Here is a 23,768-nt window from a genome sequence, read left to right as displayed (position 1 = left end):
CCCTGCCCCAGTCCTCTAAGGCATCTTCCATCCTCGAGTTGGACTCCCTTTGTTATACAACAACTTCCCACTGACTATTTTACAGGTGGTAGTATATATATGTCTGTACTACTCTCCCGCTTCTTCTCAGTTTCCCCTTCACCCCCCGCCCCCTCCCATACCTCGAGTTCTCCAGTCCATTCTCTGTATCTGCTTCCCTGTTCTTGTCACTGAGTTCATCAGTACCATTTTTAGATTCCGTATATGTGAGTTAGCATACAATATTTGTCTTTCTCTTTCTGACTTACTTCACTCTGTATGACAGATTGTAGTTCTATCCACCTCATTACATATAGCTCCATCTCATCCCTTTTTATAGCTGAGTAATATTCCATTGTATATATATGCCACATCTTCTGTATCCATTCATTTGTTGATGGGCATTTAGGTTGCTTCCATGTCCTGGCTATTGTAAAGAGTGCTGCAATAAACATGATGGTACAAGTTTCTTTTGGGATTATGATAATGCTTTAATGCTTGACTAAAAGATGAAGGAAAGGGATCCTGGCTTACTCATCTCTAAACCTATGTCCCTGTCCCCTTGCCAAATAAAGTGCATGCAATAAAAGATGTATATTATGTTTGTTGACTTGAAATTAATTACTTTCTGGAAGCTTGATGTCTTACACACACATTTATGGAAATACGAGGGTGAGTCAAAAATTATCCTCACTCCTGTTATATTAAAACTTCTGTTGGCCGCACTGTCTTATCAGTGCTTTCCATTCAAGGCTACTGTCTCCCCAGTCACTGCTGTGCAGGTGTGAACGTGTTACAACAGTTCATTTGTAACTGTGGTGCAAGCAAAAATGGATGCCCCACTTGTGATTTGCACGAAAGAAGAGCAGCATGCAGGGATTCGTTTTTTATGGTCTGAGGGCATACACGTCAGCACACTTCTGCAACACTCTGCAAAAACTTCGTTTTGAGGTGTTAAAGCATCCTCCCTATAGTCCTGATCTTGCTCCATCAGACTTTCACCTGTTTGGTCCCTTGAAAGCAGCCCCACAAGGACGAAGATTCACTTCTGTTGAAGAAGTGAAGACAGCAGTGCATTCGTGGCTCACAGCTCAGCCTAAAACAGTTTTTAATGAGGGAATACGAAAGCTGGTTGACAGATGGACAAAGTGTGTTGAAAAGCAAGCAGATTATGTTGAAAAATGATGTATTTGTCTTTTCTAAAAGTTAATTAAAATAATGCTACAGCTAGAGCATGGATAATTTTTGACTCACCCTCGTACCTAGCACCTAGATGATGACCCCTTACAGGAAGCTTTCCTGACTCCCCCTCATTGCTAGGGCACATGCTCTCTTTCCTACTAGTCTCCATCCCCCCCCCCCCCCCCGCCAACGTGCTTCAATCATAGCACTGAGCCTATAAAAATACCCTCTTGAGTAAGTTCTTTCCACCCATTTCTCTGAGCTCCTCAACAACTCTAACTGGCTGGATTTTATTCCCACGGGTCTTAACACAGTGCCTGGAATGTTGTAGACACTTATTTAAACATTCACTGAGCTACACTCACCCAAAATAGAACTAAGATTGGGGTCTTAAGGAATGGCACTTTGACTTCAGAGATAAAGGGGACCCTCTCTTCCTAACCTCCAATTGGAATGGATAATTTAACAACGAAATGAAACACTTGATATACAACAGTCTTAGAAAACAGTGCAATATCTTGAACATAGTAGGTATTAAGTAAATATTTGATGAAGATAAAGTGAGAAACAATGCTTAGTAGTTGGAACTCTCACAAGAGCCTGGGAAAACAATTTAACTGCAATCTGGACATTCTTTCACAATTAAGTAAAGATATTATTGTCCTTAGAAACTTTTTCAACCAGGGTTGCAATGAAAATATTTTCTCCTTGAAAAAGAAATGTTACTTAGCCAGAAGACTCTGTTCCATAGCAATATCAGTGTGGTCTTTTGGTTGGATAACTTAGTAACAATTTCTCAACGTAGAAAACATACTTGGTAGGAAATTGAGTTCAGATCATATAATCATGGAAGATACCTCTTGCTCTAAGAAGTAAAAATCAGCCTTATCCTATATCACTTGAAAAACAGGAAACACAGGAGCCAAATATTTCAACCCAGTCTCTGTACTTGGTTTATTTTTAGCCCAGAGCCACATCTAAGTCACACCGCACTACAGAGTTAGTCAGAATTGCAGAATTAAACAAGTAAGTGTGAGGTCACAGATCAGTTTTCTCAGTCTTTCGTATCTTTAGTCTCCACCGCCCTTGGTAATATGTGCAGTAAGACCAAAGAATGACCAGCATTAACTACACACGCAGCCTCATCGCTGACAGGGAGTGCCCCTGAGATGTGAAGTTTGGAAGAAAAAAAAAAAAAAAGTTTCCAAGATAATTTTTCCCTCCCCAAAGCCCTGTTACTTACAGCTGGGATTTGATTACTATTATTACTCTTTTAAGGATTGGTTATCCTTCACTTCAAGCTACAGCCAAGACTCTGGTTCATAAAAATAAAGATAACACCATCTTCCATTGGCTGATGGGATAAGAAACTGATAGCACCCTTTGGGGCAACTCAGAACCTGAATTAGCGAATGCCTGTACCCAGCGGCGGCTCCCACAAAGCAACACCTCCTTCTTCCACCAACAGTAATCAATAATCTAACGTCCTGGTGCACTTCTATCAGAGCGAGAACATCAAGGACTTAAAAGCAGAACCAAAAGCAATAGGAAGAGAAGAGGATGCAACACAACTAAGAATACAGCCCCACAGAAACCCAATTAACATACGTTAGCTACGTTCACCGTCAAAAGAAGTTAAGGTCTTTCATGCTCCCACAGCTTTTTAAAATGTCTAAAATTTCCTATTTTTTAGGGACACAGATGCTTATTCCTAATAATTAGATTTTATTATTATGCAAATATCCCTTCCTACTTATTAAAATGGCTTTTTTTTTTTTTAAACCTGGAAAACATGTTGGCACCACTGACTGAAGTGTTTTACAGACAAACTGGTTTTACAAACAAATCCTCCTTGGGTGTTGAGTAGCCTGTCTACATTATTTGCTGGTTGATTCATAAATTACTTATAGACAGTCCCCAAATCTTCCACAAATGCTTCCATGAAGTCACTTTTAATTGTGAAATTTGTTTCATGGTTCCTTCCAGGGAAGAGTTTTTTCCCCCAATTTCCCATTAAAACATATTTTTCTTCAGTTCAGTGTTCTCACATTGTGGGGTGGATATGCCCTCCAGGAGGTAACACACAGTGTCTGGAGATATTTTTAGTTGCCCTAACTGGTGGTGAGGATCAGGCACTACTGGCATCTACAAGAGGCTCAGATGCTGCTACATATTCTACAATGCACAGGACAGCACCATCTCGCACACTCTTATGCCACCCCCCCCCCCCACAAGATAAAGAATTATCCTCCGCCAAAAGTTGATAGTTACAAAGAGAGAAACTCTTAGCCCAATGAGTCTCAGTGGGGGTGGTACTGCCCCCTTGTGGGGACTCTGGAAATGTGTGGGGTGCTTTTCCTTACCATGGTTATCACCATGTCCCACAATCCACAGAAAACCACATATTGAAGAATTATTCTACAATCCAAATGGCTCTAAATTTCATTCTTCATTCATGCAGAAGAAAAATTCATATATAATTATCTAAGCCTATAACCTAAATCTGTTTTACTACATGTAAACCAAATACTTATTTTTGCATGGCTTTAAATTATATTCTGTTTGCCAGGAGTGCAACTACCATGTAAATTAAGGGAAGTATATTTTGTAAGAAACTTTACAGAGCGTTTACCATTTCAGAAAATCGAGTCACTTGACAGAAACATCATTAGTGACACCGGAGTGACCAGTACCCATTTACATGTTTTCAGTCGTTATACAAAATGATTCCAGGAAAAAGTGCAAGCACTTCACACCTTTAGTTCAACTTACTGTGTAGTCCTGTCCTGTGGTCATGTCCCACTGGGACAATCCAAGAACTTACTTATTAAGCCATACATTATTTGATTATACATTATTTTCTCTTATTTTTTAAAAATATTATCATTAGGACACTTTGCACATATATACCCACATAATTATGTCTGTGGATGGGTTATATTATCTGTGAATTTCATTTCAGAATAGTCAGACAGTATTAGGAAATATCTGACATGAAGAAGAGAGCGCTGGGTGTTTTAGGATTATAAACCATTTCTCTTGCCCATCATAGCCTTTTGGGAATCTTCATTCTGTTCCCAATATAATTACCAGCTCATACAGCATCTTGCTCTTTGCAAATATGATTAGGATACCATTGATATTTTCACCCAGGTAATTGATAAAGATGCTTACTACAGAGCCAATGACTAATGCTAGGTAGTAGAATTCATTCCACTGCATTTTCGCCATGGAATTCCCCACTTACCTTTTAAATTACCTTTATACAACTAAGTAGCAAAGATGGCCCTGGAAAATTACCACAAAACAGGGGCCAGTTACCCACTGCAAGGAAGCCACCCTTCGTTGACCCCTCCTCCCACTTCTGAGAGGATGTTTCCAGTAAAGTTTCTATTAAATGAAATGGCCATTTGAATTATTCCTAAGATCTCTTTCAGCAATGAGAAGACAAACTTTCTGGGAAAAAAAAAATCAGATGGCAGATAGACAGGAATACACAATCTCGAGGAGAACGGATGGATATGTGTATCTGGGTAGCACAAGTATTCTGACAGATTTTTTCTTTCTAAAAAGCCTCAATGAGTCCATACTGAACAATACATCATTAAATATGCTATACTATGAAGAAGCCCAAAACCATTCCCAGAGGCCTGGATTCTTTGAAGCATCCTGAATAAGGAGTGCTTGAGAATTAAATATATTCAAATAGAAACAGACCCAAACTATCACACATTTTAAATTATATTTTCAAATGGTAAGCAGACTTCCTGTATTACATAATTTATTTTATATAAAAGCAAATCACCAATAGACTGTCAAATCACCAATTCACACTGTCTTTTGAACACTTCTTAAGTGTTTAAGGCAAAGTTTAAATTCTGAGTGGTAGGAATACAATTTCTATTATAGGATACATTAACAAAACCCCTCCGATTAGGTTACAAAATATGTGTGTGTGCACCTTAGCTTGGGATAGAAGCGAGAGAAATACTTAAATTCTACTTTAAAATATATAAAATAATGCCAACCTAAAAAATAGTCTATATCTAAATATAACCCTGCTGTTTTAAAATGTATAATTCTAATTGACTGAAACATTTAGAGATTTTCTAAGTGAGTTTGTATGTTGACATTGTCTACATAAATGTGCCAAAGCAAAATTGCCTTTATCGTAATATGTCTATTTGAGGTTTCTTCTACTTGTTCTTTGTAACCCTAAGGAAACAATTTACCAAAATTATAGGGAAGTAAAGTGTTGAAATTATAGCATAAAAGTTTCTTTCCCCCTAAAATTACAGGTAAGAAAACTGCAGTCTACAGAAATGAAAATCACTAGTTGTCTCTGGCTTTAAGCCCAATTTTGGTTTCCTGGAAATCTTTACAAAAGTCACACCTCAAAAACAAGAGAACCATAAACCACCAGAGATCTGTGACATTTCAAGGAACCACAAGAGGCTAATACTTTAATCTGAACCAAAGAACTATCAATCAACACCGTATCCTCTGATAAATAAGGGGTGAGAGGAGGGGAGGGCAGCTGGAAATGGCAGGTGGAAAAGCCTCTGTAAAACCTTGCCTCGTTTCCTAGCTATGTCTTTCACCCCTCGTCTCATCCAAAAACTTCTTTTCCACAGGGCTCAGCAGACTTCGGAAGTCACAACTTTGTACCTTGGGCTTGAAAGAAGATAAAAAAACAGATGGCATGGTGTACTGAGCTGAACACTGTCCCACCCCCACCACCAAATTTCAAATTCCATCAGGAACCTGTGAAAGCGACCTTATTTGGAAACAGGGTCTTTGCAGATGTAATCAATATGAAGTCATCCTGGATGAGAGTGGGCCCTAAATTCAATGACAGGCACACACAGAGGGAAGATACTCACGTGAACAAAGGCAGAGATTTGTAGCAATGCACCTGCAAGCCAGAAACACCAAAGAGCTCTGGCAACCACCATAAGAGGCAAGGAAGGGTTGTCCCCGGGAGTCTTCAGAGAGAGCATGGCCCTGCTGACACCCTGAATCACACTTCTAGTCTCCAGAACTGTAAGAGAATACATTTGTGTTGTTTCAAGCTATCCAGTTTGCGGTAATTTGTTACAGCAGCCAGGGAGTCTAATTCATATGGTCACGGGCCCCACAGGATACACCTACAGAGATGTTTCTCCAGGACAGTCTGGCAAATGTCCTGGTTACAAATTTCCCAAATCTGTGAAGTCTGAATCTTTGAGGAAGGAGCCTAGGAACCTTTATTATAACAAAGTTTCCATGAGATGTTTACGTGCACTAGAGTTTGAGAACCACTGGGCATAAATTCGTTCTCTAAATCTGTGTGTTTCTGTTCTGTAAATACGCTCATTTGTATTATTTTTTTTAGATTCTGCATATTAGCAACATCATATGATATTTCTCTTTCTCTGTCTGACTTACTTTACTCAGTATGATAATCTCTAGGTCCATCCATGTGACTGCAAATGCCATTATTTCATTCTTTTTTTATGGCTGAGTAATATTCCATTGTATATGGTTACAGGGGGATGAATGAGGGGGGATAGTTAGGGAGTTTAGGATTGACATGCACACACTATTATATTTAAAATGGATAACCAACAAGGACTTACTGTATAACACAGGGAATTCTGCTTAATATTCTGTAACAACCTAATTGGGAAAAGAATTTGAAAAAGAATAGATACATGCATATATATAACTGAATCACTTTGATGTACATCTGAAACTAACACAACATTGTTAATCAACTATACTCCAATATAAAATGGAAAGTTAAAAAAAAAAAGAACCGCTGGGCACTGGAATAATCTAAGGGTCTTCACAATGCCTGGTTCCTCATAGTTCTCCCTGTGCAGCTGCCGTGATTATGATCTAATACAGTGTTGGAGCCAGACAGTCCTAGGTCAGAGAGCCTCTGAATAAATCACCTCATTCGTGGTGTTTGGACCAAGTTTCCTCATCTATACAGAGCGTATGGAGCAGGTCCTGCTGGAGGTATCAGGAGAAAACATGGGATGGTTGAAAAGAGCAAATGAGTTCGTGCAAACAAAGTGACCTATACAGAGTAAGCTCTTACCAGTGCTGACTTAGTATTTCTCACTTTCACATTTTATCTGAATTAAAATTCTTCCCGGATCACATTTTTCATTTGAGGACAAATTTGACTTTGCCTCCAGAATGCTAGTAGTAAAACAGCGGAAGCACTGGCTGTCATTTACTGCATGCTTCTGACAGGTCTTCGGCATAGCATCGGTTTTAGGTGGGCCTTCTTATCCCTGTTTTATGAGTGGGAAACTGAAGTTCCAAGAGGTTAAGCAATGTGACAAAGATATTAATGGCTTTAAACCCAAGCCTATCTGATTTCATAGCCTCTGTGCTCAGCCTTTACACTGTATAGCTGTGTGTGCCTATTGTCCAGAAGGAAAAATACTAGAATGTTTCCTCTAGGCTTTCCTAGATAACGAGTTAATCTTATAATGTAATCCACGTTAATGTATTATAAACACACTAACTTCCATTAGTGCATCTGATTGTACTTTATTTGTACAGAAAACTCGACTTGAATGCCAAAAAAAAAAAAAGAAAAAGAGGAAAGGAGGAAGGAATCAATGAAAATCACTGGTTGATCCCTTGCTATTTAAGGATCTGAAGGCCAGTAGCATTAGCATCACGTGAGACCTAATTACAAAGGCAGAATCTCAGGCCCCTTCCCAGGGCTGTTGAATCAGAAACTGCGGTTAATAAGATTCCCCGGGTGATTCAAATGCAATTTAGAGTTTGAGAAGCCCTGAGTTTATTCAATTCTGAGTGAGAGCAGATAGCTGCAGAGGGGGCCTTAAATCTAGTACAAGAGTGGTAAATTTCTAATAAGATGGGGGGTGGGGGAGGGGTGTCAAATTTGTAGAAAGAAAACTGAGACTACGCTGTGGATGAAAAATAGACGGGAAAATAACTCCTAAATATGGCCTCTGTCGGAGTGCCATCTGTGATTCAGGAAATGACTCTGAAAATGGGGTCGGAGCTATTTCAATGAGCAGAATTAGGACCAAGCATGGAGTTAGAAATATGGGAAGAATACGCATGGAAATTCTGGCACAGAGTTACAAGTCATGATACATTTTGTGAATGAAGTCAGAATCAGTAAATAATAACAATGAGAGCTAAAGTTTATTGAATGACTGTACTCTAGGAGGCAGTGAGCTAAATCTATTATATAAGCAAGCTCACTTTTGCCTCTCAACCTCACGGGGTTTTCAACAATTGAAGAGGCTGAGGCTTTGGATGTTATTTTACCTGTTAGTTTCAGGCTGGTAAGGACAGAACCTGGCTTTGGTTATGACATATGTGACTTTATATATCTTTCCCCATCTGAGCTGACTGACAGATGAAATTGCCTTGGGAGAAATAAAATCTGGACTAGTATTTGTCCAAACTGAAAAGATCTAATATAGTCAAATCAGCTTCTAAACTGCAAACAGGCACTGAGAATACACAAACGTATACACTTACTGTCAACTTGGGCAGACAGGCACAGACAGGAATGTCTAGTGACATTCCCCTCCAGCCTACAGGCTGTTAGAACACCTACAAAGAGCCTCCACCCAAATCTCTAGGCCTACAGCTCTGCTAGATATGAAAAGCTACACACTCTTCATCATTTACGAGGACTGAACAATACACAATGAAAGAAGGAATAGAAAAGCTCCCGAGAAATAAGGCTTCCAGCCTGACAGAATATCACACCTGTCAATAACCCCAAGCCATGGAGATGCTCCCACTGTGCTGAACCTCCACTCCGAAAGACTATTCCAGGGCCTCCAGTGTCTTTCCCTGAGCCTGACATAGCTGGTCCCCTGAGCATTCCTGCCTTATTATCATCCTTTATGGGAAGTTCAAGGCAGGGTTTCACTTAAACCCTGGGCCTTTAAGAAACAGCTCTTCTAAGAAACTTACACAAACGGTCCTCTAGAGTTGCCTGGGATGCTAAACTGGGTAACAGCACATTTTGAGTCCTTTGCTCTGCCTGATCATACATGTACATTTTTAGTATTTTTTTATAAAATGGAGACAGCATCTAACCATCTTATTTCCACTTGTCTGTTGTTCCAATTTACAAATTTTTAGTTTTTCCTCATTTCACTCATCACTTAAGATGTTTAAGATGGATTTAAGGAGAATGGCAAATAAGAGATGGGGGATCTAATCTCAGTTTTGTCACTAATGAGCGTCATGTCATTGGAAAATCACAATATTTACGAACCTCTCAATTTTTAACTGTTTGTCATTAATGTTTTTGTTCATTAAAGGGAATAAACAAGGAAATCTCCTATAATCCTTTCTAGGCATGAGGTTCTATAATGTTTTAATACCAGACCTAACGTTGTAAAAAATCTGTACAACTTTTCAAACCTTTTGTTGTTACATGTTTGGAAGCACTCTTACTTAGCACTTTACACTCATCATCTTTTTTTATTCCACAAACACATACAGAGAGGGTATCCCCTGTGTACAAAGCCTTAGGGGGAGGAAGTAGCATCATCCCAATTTTATAGATGTAGAAACTAAAGCTCAGAGAGGTAGAGCAATTTGTTTAAAATCACACAGCCATATGTGCAGGAAGAGTCAGAGATCAACCTTAGGTCTGTGGCTCCAAAGCCCATTGTTTTAATTATCATGATAGTTTCAGGTCATTTCTCTATAAGACTAGGCTAAAATCTCTGAGATTACTCCTCTTACTCGCCAAGATCAGTTTCACTTTTTGGCTTCAACTTCATGATTGATTATATGCGATATGACTGACTTCTGATTGAAATAAATGTCTGCAAAATTACCTTTCAGTAAATCTAATTCAATATCATAACAATGATCAAAAAAAGAAAAGAAAACTCTCCCAGAAGTTGCCATCCTATAAAAAGAAAGCTCCACTGAGTAGTTCCAATACCATATATGTCCAAATCTTCCCACCGGCCTTTTAAAAAAAAAAAATGGAGCTGAGAGATTTGGAATTTGTTATTTTCTCCAGTGGGAATAAGTTCCTCAGAATCTTTAAAGTATCAAAAATATATTTTGATGAAATAAAAACAAACCATTGTGATTCTTAAAGATGAACTTCAGTTATTTAAGAGTAGTATATACAAATAATTTTATCCTTACTTTCAGTATCACATCGTAGGAATTCAAAAGTTTTACTCAGCTTAAAAAAAAGTCAAGCCAAAACACAATATGAACTTTATAAATCTGAAAAGTAAAAGGGCATGTAAACATTGCTTCAAAAGAGTGTTCTCACGAATGCAACTCAAGTATCAAAAAGAAGTAAATAACTTTCCGCATGTTTCTGCTATATGTTTGATTTTTTTAAAAATTCTTCCTTTAATGTAGAAAATTGATTTTGTCAGTGCCATTCATATGTCTTTTATTTTTAACAGAAAAGGCTAGAGATCATTTATCTGATATAGAAAGTTTATACATAATCACAAACTTAAAAAGTCACACCGAAAATTAGCAACTGTTTTGACCTACCACTCTCACTCTTTGGAATTTATCCCACATATAAATAAAAGACATAGGGAAAATGTGTACAAGAATGTTAGCTGCAGTGTGGCTTATGCTTACAAAACACAAACAAAAACAAATAACTATCAATATTAGTAAGCTGAAGTACATAGATACAATGGCATAGTACATGGCTATTAGACCAACATGGATTGATCTGGAAAGAAAGGAGCTATAGGAGCTATAGTTAAGGGGAAAAAAAGCAGGTTGCTGAGGAGTGTTATGGGATGATTCTACTTCAGTTAGAAAAACAAACAAGCCATAAACTCCAAATGAGCAGAGAAGTTCTCCATATAAAAAAAGTTTGCATAAGCATACATAAAAGGTTAACATTGGCTGCATGCTGAAGGATAGGTGGGGAAAACTGGGGAGAGAAGATCAAATTTTGTATCTCTTTTTATTGTCTGACAACTAGCATGCATTACTTTGGCAATTAAAACAACCAGAGGAGTAGTCATAGTCCAAGGAAAGCTTAAAATCGGCAAATCTGAAATATCAAAAAGCGTGTCCAGATTTTAACATGGTGAATACGGGTGCAGAACCACACAAAAGAAACTTTCTAAAAAATTGCTCTAGTATCAAGAAGCCCATTGAGTCTAAGGCCTGTTTCCTCCTGCGTGGACATCCCTGGTAATGCCCTGGAGAGGCTAGATAACCAGGGGATTTCAAGACAGGATGCTTCCAACTCTGCCTCCACACTTCAGAAATTTGTTTTGCCTTGACCACCAACCAGAAAGATCAGGAAAAAACAAAAGGTACTGCTACTTATCTCTTGCTTCAGCATGTCTAACAGTGACTAGATTTTCTTCTTTTTCTCAGCCCTGCAGACAACAGAAAGCATATGCTATACTTTATCATTGATCCTTTCTTGCAGTCATAGTTTAACATTTTTTCCCCTACCCTAGGAAAAATATAAATGACTGCCCCAAAGAGCAGTTTTGTATACTGACAGCTTCAAATAAATATATTTCAGAGTTTCAAAACTTTTTTACAACGGCAACTTATTGTCAAATAGGGAATCAAATTGTGCAGTGGTAAATTTCCTCTATTTCCCCTCTTGCTTGTGTATCTAAGTACAATATAATGCAATATCTGAGCAAAGAAACCCATGAAAGAGGCCACGTGATCACACTTGAATTCTTTCTTACGCACACTACAACTTCATTTTGGCATTGACCCTTGGTTACTGGGACAGACAGAAATAAGTACATTTCTCCCCAGTGTTAAATCACGAATGTTGGCATCAGCAAGACTACTTCACTTCCAGTCCCCTGGGGGCTTTCACATGAGCTGGGTCACAGACGGAATGAAATAGCCTTTTACAGGAAGCCTGAATGGCACTTTCCAAGGGAATATTGATTCAAAAACTTACAGTCCATTAGGTACGACCCACAATCTATCCCTTTGTGGTAGGTCAGACTACACTCATTTCTTTTTACTCTAGAATTGTTGAAAGGCAGTTTATATTTAGGGCATCCCAGAAAACATTTGGCTTTTCTCTTAAAAATACTTAATGTATGTAAGTAATCACATTAGAATATTAAATTCTTTTTCTAAAAAGGACCTCAGACTGCAAAAGGCCATGTTAAGATTTACCTAATTATGTTTGAGAATCACAGAGTATCAAGGAGATCAAACAACCTCTTAGAAACTATTAGAAGTTTCGTCTAATAGCTGATTTTTTCTTGTAATAATTGTCTTTTAGTTCCTTATCGGGGGAAACAGGACTGAATATGAAACCATTCCCTTTATTCTATCTTCTCACACATATTTTTTACTACTATTAATTTTCCATTCTTTCTCTCAATTTTCTTTTCTCAGCCAAATATGAGTCCAGAGGTTTCCTCACAGGGGTTTTAGGAATTTCCCTCCGACTGATATCAAAGTCAAAAGAGCTCTCTGTATGCAAAGGGCACTACTGGTTTCTCTTTTGGTTTAGACTAAACACTAAAGAACACTGCACTGTGGCTTTTTAAACACATTCCCCCAAATCACTACTAATTGGAAAACTATAATACCATATGTATTCAGGGAATACACTTTCCAAACACTTGAATCTTCATATTAAGAAAGCTATGTTTTCATTTATATGTGGAAGCTAAAAAAATAAAGCAAGTGAGTGAATGTAACAAAACAGAAACAGACAGGCAGATATAGACATCAAATTAGTGGTTACCAGTGGGAAGAGGGAAAGGGTGGCAAGATAGGGGTAGGGGCTTTAAAGGCACAAACTACTATGTATAAAAGCTACAAGCGTGTATTGCACAGCACAGGGATTATAGCCAATATTTTATAATCACTTTAAATGGAGTGCAGTCTCAAAATATAGAATCACTATGTTGTACTAACATAATATTGTGAACCAATTCTAATTCAGTTAAAAAAGGAAAGTTATGTGTTTGAGACTATTTTGAAATTCAACTAAAGGACATTCCAAACTACTAGTTGTGCAATTGCTAAATAGTATACTCCTGCTGCCATCTTGTGGTAATTTTTGGAATCTTCTTGCTCGCTCCCTCCTCCCCTCCCTCTCCCTCCTCCCCTCCCTCTCCCTCCTCCCCTCCCTCTCCCTCCTCCCCTCCCTCTCCCTCCTTCCCTCCCTCTCCCTCCTCCCCTCCCTCTCCCTCCTTCCCTCCCTCTCCCTCCACCTCCCTTTCCCCCCTACGTTTTGGAGGGTACCTATGTCCAAACCTCAATGAGTCCCTTTCTTAAGTGGGTAGGGAGACCACCTGCACTATATTCTGAAAGAAGAATGGAGTGTTGCCAATTCCTCCTTCTGCCTGTAATAAATTCCCTCCTTTCTCTTTATATTTTTCTCATTTTTCCACAAAAGCATTCTTTTCACAAAAATACTTGTTAAAAGGAAATTTATCTTTTAGATTAATCTAGTTTCCTACAAGTAAAGGGAATACAGATTATAGGAAAATATATGTGTATTTTACGAAAGACTTTCCCTTCCAAACTTTTTCCAAATTGTACTTTTACAGAGAAACAAAGAAAAAAAGCATCACGTATTCTGGCTACAAGATGCCCCACTACCGCCCTTCACAGACACAGACACCAGCTCTTAGGATCCAAGGAGGGGCACTGGGGACACACTCTGGGAAGGGAGAGCTGCCCAGCGACCCCTGGGCGGAATGGAGACTGGAGGCCCCACATCCCTGTATTACTTCCCATTCACTGTGACACGGCAAAGGAATTCATATATCTGGGGGTAAATCCCACACTTCTCTGACGATCTATTAAAGTGAGTAATTCTTAACCAGATTGATTTACCATCAGAGCAAGAGTGTATTTTATAAAAACCACCGTTTCCATCTAACTCTATGTCCCCACTCCAATTCCTGTGGAGAAACTGACAGCCACCCATCCAAGGAGTCACCCAAAGACAGGTATAGTAAGAACTCAGTTAGCCAGAACCTTCCACAACATAGATGGAGTATGAAAACAATCTCTTTCATTCCTTGTTGAAAATGACTTTAAAACCATCTTTCCCTCTTTTGTGTTATTCACGTCTATGTTATTCACAATCTGTATTTTTCTACATTTTCCTTTAAAATCTAGGAACCCTTAAAACGAAGTCTTATTCTAAGCAACAGTAGCCACAGGGCATAGTATATATAATGTGATTGTTACATCTTTTCCGTCAGTATATTAAAATTCCTTACTGTAAACATAAAATAAATTAACTTGTGTGCCACCTAGTAGCGTCCCTGATGCCACCAATATATGAACATCACACTTTGGGAAATGGGGCTCTGATGCATACATGCTAAGCAGAGTTAGTAAATCTAACAACCATTATTTATAAATAAGCAGCTTTACACATCACAGCATCAAGACTTTTATATTTTAGAGCCATAGTTCAGATCAGAAGTTCTCAAACATTTTTTCTGCAGTGACTCACGAGATGGATGATGTTCCCACGTGCAACATGCTCTTGTGAAAAGACATGACTGACTGTGGGTTCTGTGCAACTTCCTGCCATATAGCTGTCATCCTCCCAGCTGGGGAAGCCAATCCGGAAAGCAAGTCAAAACCCATCCCCAGGGAGGTGCTGTGAATGCACTCAACCTTATTTCCTAAGAAGCAAATAATTCACGAAGTTTGGCTTTTAGCGTATTATTTACTCATTTTAACCTCACAACTAATCAAATACACACCACTGTGTGTCATGACACTGCAGCTGAAATCTGCTGGAGTAAGACGTGAAACATTATCCTGAGTATTTTAGAGTGAACTTATTCTCTGAGAGGAGACTGAATTGAATATGAATTGCTTTTATCCTCTAGAAGGTTTCAGGGTGGGGTTTTTTTTTTTTTTAATCTGTTTGTTTTTAATACATTCTAGGTATGTGCTGTTCTTACCCTGCCTCTGAAAATTAGCACGTGGGAAGAGAAATGTATGGTAAGCTGAGGGTTTTATAGGGTTGGAATTTTTACTATAAACAGACCTGGTTTCTACCCAGGGGTTTACAACCTAAGATATAAAAGAATTTTCTATTTTGAGAATTTTTAGCATATGTAGTGAAGTTCCCTGGTGGTCATGCGAGACATGAAATTAACATTACCCACACCATGAGGGCAATGAGAGTCATCAAGGAAAATACTAACATTTACTCAAAGGCTTTAGATTTGCTCATCAAGCAATAACAGCATCACAGAGCTGAACAAACAGACCTACAAGTATTTGTAAGAGGCCAATATATAAGTACTTTAAGGATTCCCTATAAAGTTTGTCAGTAGCATTTTTGCAGCATTTGAGGTGAAAGTGCTCAAATAAAGACATCTCTGGATTTAAAACACATTTTGAAGCCCTCTCTAAATTGATCTAGAAAGGAGGAGCAGTTTGAGTTAGCAACAAGTCTGAGAGCATAATTTAAGAATTGTACCTGTATCATCTTTATCACAAGTAAAAAAAAATTCAAACTAAGTCCTAACAAGGTAATTATAGCAGATGTCTTACTGGATTTGCCTTATTAAGGCAAATCCATTTATTCAATAAACACTCAGATGAAATCAGCATGTTATCCCCTTACACACCAAAGTGCTATCAGCATGTTCATCCATGTAATAAAATCAACCCAAATCATCTCCTAGTGTCAACATATTAACTGCTTAGGACTGATTTCCAAGAATTGTCAAATCAACATGCACTAAAAAAAGGTTAACTATACAGGCAACACATTGGACAGGACAAATTATAGAAAGTATTTTACAACTTTCTAGCTAATATAAACTTTATATCGATTGAATTTAAAACTGCACTATTTTCTAAGGTAGCATGGGTTTCTATTATATTCCCACATAAAAAACAATATGAAAACGTTTAAAATAAAGGCAACATAATGTACACTGAAGTCTGTGATCCACTAACTGTGTAGGCGGAGTCATGCAGCATAAGGTTAAGAGTTTTTTAAGAGGAATCTGTTGTTTAGAACAACAAAGAAGTGATTAGTTCTATCAGCCTATTTATACAATAAAACAAATCTGTTTCAAAGATACATATTTTCTGGAAATATCAACTTTTCATTGAGAAATATTTTAAAGCACCGTATATTTTCAATATGAGCAAGTAATTATTTTTAAAATTTTAGGAAATTCAAATTGTACAATATCTGTACAATATCTGAAATATCTGTAGACGTGAAAGATTTTAAAAGGTTAGAGTACTATTCTGAGCAAGACCTCTATTCTACGTTTGGGGCTGTATGAGTTTTGCAAAGGATAGATCTGGCAGGAGTTCCAGATGTCAAGATAGAAGAGAGGAACCAGGGACCCAAATGAGAGACGCACAACACAGGCAGATCCAAGAACAAAGCAAAGAAAATCATCACTGGGTAAAAGTAGGAGGTACTTGGATAAGAAGCAGCAGAGACTGGTTCTAGTACCTTGCTCTGGGAGACTGTATTGGACTGTGTGTCTAACACCAAGCACGAGCATTCGACGAGCTGCAAGATGCTGTCATCCATTTTATGATAACAGCCCAAGCAGTAACTCCTCCTTTCCCCAAGAAACTGCTTGGGCCAAACTAGAGAAGCTTCAGAATAAAAATTACTGTAAGAAGTGTAAAATCATAAACTGAATAAATTGGCAATTTGTGTGTATGTAGATGTGTGTACACATACATATACATACACATAGACACATACATGTATATATAGCCTCTTCTCTCTTCAGGGATCCAACAGCACAGAACACTAACAAAGCGAGGCTCCAGGTCAGTACTCGTTTTTGACAATTTCCAAACTTCTGAGCTTTCACTTTTGTGAAACAGGATACACTATCCCTGGTTTATCTCAGAACTCACAGTAACTTCCAAGAGCTACAAGAATCCAAGATAACAGAGGGTTCTGAACTCTGATAAGCAAATGCTCAGTGGCAAATGAAAATAATTATTCCTACCCAGAGCAACTATGAAATCACCTGAAAATCTTATCAAAAGAAAGGGGTTTAATGCACTCTCAGCATCTCCTACATAGTGTGGGGAGAGGGCACTGAGAAACAGCCATTTAGTCAGGAAAGAGGAAAAAGGACGTTTTTTGTTTTTTTCAGGTCTTTTGTAAATATTTTCGTGAGGGTCAGTCAAATCTCTGATGAACACATGATTAAATGAACACTTGCAACCTATACATATATCAAATGATTCAGGTGGAACAAGAACTCCTGGTGTTTCACCAATATATCTGGAAAATGTACATGATCCCCAAACCCAAACCAACCCAAAGCAAAGTGGATATGTCTTAAATAATAAGTATAAACAGAAGATAACTTGGAGATATCAATTCACCAACTCCAGTACTGATGCAAAATTAAGAAACCTACATTGTTTTTCTGGTCCCATTTCCGAGATTCCTTAAGAGGCACTTCAGACAACAACTATTGAAGCCCATGTGCCTAGAGCCCATGCTCCACAACAAGAGAAGCCACCACAATAAGAAGCCTATGCACTGCAAGGAAGAGTAGCCCCCGCTCACCACAACTACAGAAAGCCCACACGCAGCAATGAAGACCTGATGCAGCCAATAAATAAAAAATAAATACATTAAAATTTTTAAAAATTAAAAAAAAGAGGCACTTCAGTAATGATTTGCTCAGTTTTCTCATCAGTAAAACCAGGGTAATATCTGCTTCCTGTATCATTTTGCCTGGAAGTAGGTGTGAGGTGCTTATACCCTGAACCTGTCCTCTTCAAATTACATGTGAGAAGACTCAAGGATCTTGACAAGAAAGCTTGCCTAAAAATCCTCCCTTCTCCTTCTCAACTTTTCTCCCTTTTGACTCTCATCATAAATATTACTCATCTGAGTAAGCTAAATGAATGTCCTCTCCCAGAAGCGCCTGTTAAAACATTACTGTGTTAATCCAGAAAGGGTAACTGGTTAACATATTGGTATGTTGTCCGGTAGTAATAAATTCCTTTGGATGGAAGGATTGGTAGGGATGAAAGGATTAGCAGGAGGGGTCTGTAAGGCAAAAGGCAAAGGGTATAGTGAATGACATCCAAAGACAGCAACCGAGATCCTTTTCATACCCTTTCTAACTGCGCTATTCAATAGCACCACCTACGACATGACACTGAGCTAGAGAAGTGGGGTGAGGGAGGCAGAAGAGAGAATGACTGGGAAATGACAATCCCAAGAGCAGGACCACCTGTGGAAACTCTGGCCTGGCGCAGCACATTCAAGGTGTACGTGCTGGATACAAGAGCTCCTTGGTCACTTTTTCATAAGGTCAGTTCGTGCTGGCTCTGAGACTTAAAAAAAAAAAATCCTATTATAATTTAGGGCAGGTTCTTTTCTTCCTATTTGGAAGGATTCGCCAGTTAGTAAGATAGAACTGGCCAGATTCCAAGGCTACAGAATATAACTGTTGAGAACTGGGGCTCTAAACCACAAAACTGGGGTTTGAAACTTGTCTGGCATTTCCTAGCTGTGAGATCTTGGGTAAGCGAATTAATTTCTTCAAGCCTGAGTCCTCACATAAAAAGTACGTATGTGATCTAGGACCACTGGGAGAAAACAATGAGCTACTGAAAGTAAAGAGCTTAGCACTGTGTTAAAATCACTAAGATTAGCTATCCTTATTATTCTTATCGCTATTTTAAAGCATTGTGTATTTTCTATGCGAACAATTAATAAGCTGGGCCCAGAATTCCGCGGGTACCCACTCATTTCATTGAGGTTGCCTATATCAAAATTAGGCCAAATCCCTTGATTTAGTCTGAAGGTTAAACCAGCTGAAATGAATCAGAGATGCAAACGGCAAAGAGTTTTCTGGGGCATTCATTCCAAAGCATCCATGTCCCAGCGGAAGAAGGTACATGTTCCAAAGGATGCATATACATCATCAAGAATCAAGGGATCTATGACAGGAATAGCTCAAATGGCTCTGAAATACATTATTCCTGTAACAGATTAATATTGATTCTAGCCTTTACTTAAGCTAATTTAAAAACAACAACTGTATGCAGTCTTCTGAGCTAACTAGGTGGTCAAAATAAGGAATTTAGGTGTATGTATAAAAAGTAAGGGGAAGAATTTGGATATTAGAGTATATGCATGCTAGGAATCAGAAGTTCACAGAAAACTATGTGAAATAGTTATTTGCCAGAAAGTTATATATAAATGTAAAGTATCATCACTGTCATCCAAAACAGCCTACAGTTTTCAATGATTATCACTTGATCTCTACAGGCATTTGCAAGGGGTCTGAAAATGAGGACTGCAATAAGTCGGATGTTTTCTTTTTAACATGATCATCATACTGTACACTTGATACTTATGCTGAGAGCTCAGATCTTCCCTTTCCCTAGTATAATTTTCATCTAAGCATTCCTTAGGTACTTAGATCATTCTTAATGGAGATTGTGCATTATACCCTCTGTGGACACATGGAAATCTGGCTAATTGGACTGACTTGATTACAACAGTCAGTGAATTCTCCCGTTTCCTTCCACTGCAATAAATGCTGAAGATATTTTTTCCACTGATTATGTAAATATTTCAGATTGCAATCATTTTCTAAAACAGTGGTTGTAGGCAAAAGCTCTTTTATCATTCTGCCCACCAAACAGAATTCCTACGCTTTCAAACTATGTTTCTTTTCTTGTTACTATAAAAACTGGGTATCCTAAGTAAAGTCTGAAACAAACCCATAGCATGAATAGCTATCACTAAATCCTATAGCAACTGCAGTTGAACATTAGCTTTACGATAAAGCCGTCTCTTTCAGCCCCAGTAAGCCATCAGGATGGCACAGCTTTTAACAAAGGATGCACCAGCTGACGGAGTGTCTACTCCCCAAACCCAAATATCTGAAAATTAGCAAATCACTTTTATTTTGAAAGCATCTTGTTTGCTGTTAAACGTTGTATCCCAGAGATACTTTTTAAATTATTTCTTTTGTTGGCCCAAATAAGGTGTCTCACCAATGATAATTAAGTTAATACTATCTATTTAAATGCTAGGGTACTGTACCTAATTCCAGAGGTTACTATCCCCATATATTATACCTGTCAAAATCCTTTAAACTCTAATGAGTCAGCTTGTTGAAAATACACTCCACGCTTCCATTTGAAAGTATAAAACTAAGTGCTGAGTGGGAAAAAGTTTACACTCAGTCCCAGCGTAAATCAGCGCACAGAGGAAGTCGAAAAGCACTTCAGCTAGTTGCTGCAGACATAAATACGCGCCCGGCCGACCTCTACTGCGCATGACCCATTCTTTTGATGAATGTTCCTACCCCTAACCCGAAAATGTTGGGAGTGGTGGGAGGGATAGAAAAAGGAAGACGGTGTGTACGTATGAAAAGATCAGCCATTTCCTCTCAGTGCACACAAGAACGCCTCTCATTCCTAGGGAGATTTCTTATCAGGGAAAATAAAAGTGCCTCTTTGAGAGCTACCTCCTGAATGAGAGTGGACCTTGGGAGAGAGAGTTTCCTCCCCTGTCCTCACCAGACCCCCGTGAAATCTCCTCTTTGCTGCGAGGTGTTGCTGGTTACTCTTGGAGGGGCACAGCTCAGACACAGATTTGAAATTTCAAAAATGCGATAAAGCCCCAGCCGGTCAGCCCTAGGAGGCGAACAGCTGCCGGGTGACCGCTGATGAAGTGGCTTCTTAAGGAGGTGGGCAGATTGATTCCAGCTGCTGAGCGCGGGGCAGGGCAGCGGCCGAGGAATGCGCAGCTCAGCTGAGGCAAGACGCAGCAGCTTCCTAACCAAGGGCAAGGCCAAATATTAGCTCTGATTGCAGTCTTGGCCTGAGAGAAGGAAGAATGCCATTGTTCCATTTGATAGGAACTTCCAAGGCAGCCTGGGCCAAAAGGTGCCATGTGGACAGTGTCATTTTTTTAAGTGGAGTCTCGCTCAGGAAATCTGAAAGCTGTCCCTTAAGATGTTGGTTCAGAGTGGGCCTGCAGTTCCCAAGGTGAATCCTTCCTGCCTGATTCCTGTTTTCTCCCCCAACCCACTCCCAGCTCCTGGCCCTCTTCTAATAACTCTCAACCCCTGCCCAGTCCCCTTGGCTCCCCCTCCCCCACCCCCACACACAAACACTGTAATCAGTACATAATTGAAACAGACAAGAAAAGGGGGCAGCGGAGGAGTGGGGGACATCCAGAGTGCGGCAACTGGCCTGGATGGAGACGGACAAGAGGACACGCTCTTTAGAAAGTACTGGCCTCAAAGTCAGAGAGCTTAGGGGGAAGGACTAATTTAGGGGTCCCCTGAGGGCCCCAAACTCAGACACCAAGTGATCTAACAAGAGGGAAGGGGTAAGAGGTAGGCGGGCATGAAGGCACGCCTAATGGAATATTCAATATCCTGCGAAATGCACTTTCGGCCGTGCACTTCCAGAGACTAAAAGCCAGTAATGGGCTTTGGAGTCTGCACTTCCTCTCCCTAATGTCCAGAGGCGCTTTAATGCTGCAGCCAATCGATCAGCCTTCTCCGGTGAAGGCGGCGAGTGGAGAGCAAAAGCTTCCTACTTGTGGCCAAATCGCCCGGCCTCCTCTGCACACCACGAAAGAGCGACACACAACTTTGAGTTGGCAGGACTTGGCTCACAACGTGCCGGGAGGAGGAAAGGAAGGAACTTGGAGGAGCCCAGAGAAATAGCTCCCCTCCCTCTTCATCCCAACTTTTCCAGGGAGAGACTCAGAAGAAAATCAAACAAGGAGGGGGCATTATCCAGCCTGGGACAGGGCTGACCGGTAGCCCCAAACCTGCTTCAGGTGCAAGGTCACTAAGCCGAGTCGCCTCCAAACCCTGGGCAGCCCAAAGTGCGGCCACTTCTGGAAGGGACACAAACTGAGCAAACGAACTTCCAGAAAGTGGGGTTCCTTTACAATTTCCTGCTGACATCGCTTGCTGTCTGGAAAGGGACTCTCAGAGCCTGATCCCTGCAGCGCAGACGCACCCCAGTCCCGCCTCCCTCTCCCCACCCCCTCCGCGCCTTCCCAGCGGAGCTTGGGCTCTGGGCAAGTTCAATCCCTAAATTGAACCCAACCCTGTCCAGCCTCGCATCGCTGCTCCCGAGAGTCTCCAGCGGCGCACTGAGCATGCCCTGTGGCCTGGGGCTGGGGTCACCTCCGGGAAGCTCTCCGGGCCCCGAGATGGGCCGGGTTCTGTCCGCCGTGGGCGCCCCCCCCCCAGGGGTGCGCGAAGGAAAGACCGCGCGACCGCAGCCGGGTGCGGAGCGGCCAAGTTAGCGGGCGCGACAAAACTTTCCACGCTCCTTCTCCCCACCCCCCACGCCACAGGGGCGCGTCTCCCCGAGGAGCTCGCCTTTCCCAGCCCCTCGGAGACAAGCACAGCACGTGATGGGCAGAAATAAAAATAAACACTTCCCATTCCTGGCCCGCGAGGGCCACCCCCCACTCCGCGCGGAGAGCAAGGGGCGCCCTGCGCCGAGCAGCCCCCGCCGCCGCGGCCCGGAGCCCCCAGCCCCCGAGCCGCCGCCCGGACGGCCACCCGGCCAGCCTGCCGCGAGTGGTGGCCCCGCTCCGGCCCGCAGCGCCGCACCCCGGCGCCTACCTTTCGGATTTGGTGAACTTCCGGAATGCCTGTCGGAGGTCGTGGAAGGACCTGTACGTCTGCGGCTCGGCCGAGATGCCCTGTGCCCGGGTGGTCCGCGGACCGATGTGGGTCGAGGGCACGGGCAACACCGACTGGCATTTATGGAGCTTCCTCTTCAGCTCCTGGATTTCTTCCTCCTTCTCTGACAGCCGCTTCTCCAGCTCTTTGATCCTCTCCTCCTTGAGCATGAGAATCTTGGCAAAGTCTTCCTCCAGCTCGCTCATGTTTTCCCTGAGCCCCTCCGCGAAACTTTTTCCCGGGCGGTGGCGGCGGCGGCGGCTGGGACAACAGCCGGGCGAGGCGAGCACGGAGTGAGCCGAGTGAATGGGCGCTAAGTACTCGAGCGCAGCGCTGCTGCCCCTAATGCGGCGCGAGAAGCCGCTTTCTTCGATCCACTTCTGCTGAATGGACTAAAAGCACGGAGGGGAGGATGAGAAGTCTAAAAGCGATGGAGTGGAGAGGCAGAGTGCTAATCCCCAGCCCTCTCCGGGGAATAGGTGATTATCTTTCATTGAGAAACCAATTAGAGCTGCCCTTCCTCCCCTGAGACCCACTCCCTCGTCCCCCTTTCCCAATCACTTCGTGAGAACACGGCGCGCGCACCACCCCACCGGGAGCCTGGTTTCTAGCTGGGAGGGTTGGACCAGTGAGCCTGGTCTCACCCCATCACACAATAATCACTCTTGCACGCTATATGGTACCAAAGGAAAGGGGTGGGGTGGGGGGGGAGCTTTATGCCACTTGATCCTTGAAATAGCAACAATTACCATGTGATCTGGCAGATGACGCAGCGCTTGTAACTGGAGCCTAAAGACTTTGTGGTGTGTGTGTGTGTGTGTGTGTGTGTGTGTGTGTGTGTGACATTTCATAAATATTAAACTGCCTTTAGACAATAACCTGCGTGAATTCATCTTTGTTTTCACCTTTTAC

General features: G+C 41.0%; 1 protein-coding gene across 1 annotated transcript in view; it reads right to left on the bottom strand.

Moving 5' to 3' along the window:
- Positions 1 to 23,331, bottom strand: part of PRKG1 (protein kinase cGMP-dependent 1) — a 1,182,497-nt gene extending 1,159,166 nt beyond the window's left edge. Inside the window, exon 1 of the mRNA XM_057734520.1 lies at positions 22,797 to 23,331. Within this exon, the coding sequence (XP_057590503.1) occupies positions 22,797 to 23,062 (266 nt within the window). The 5' untranslated portion in view covers positions 23,063 to 23,331. The remainder of the gene's footprint in view (positions 1 to 22,796) is intronic.
- Positions 23,332 to 23,768: the final 437 nt, after the last annotated feature.

This window comes from Hippopotamus amphibius, chromosome 5 (genome assembly GCF_030028045.1).
Source record: "Hippopotamus amphibius kiboko isolate mHipAmp2 chromosome 5, mHipAmp2.hap2, whole genome shotgun sequence".
In the NCBI taxonomy this organism is placed as follows: domain Eukaryota; kingdom Metazoa; phylum Chordata; class Mammalia; order Artiodactyla; family Hippopotamidae; genus Hippopotamus; species Hippopotamus amphibius.
The sequence above is the reverse complement of the archived record's forward strand: the minus strand, read 5'-3'. Positions and strand labels throughout refer to the sequence as shown.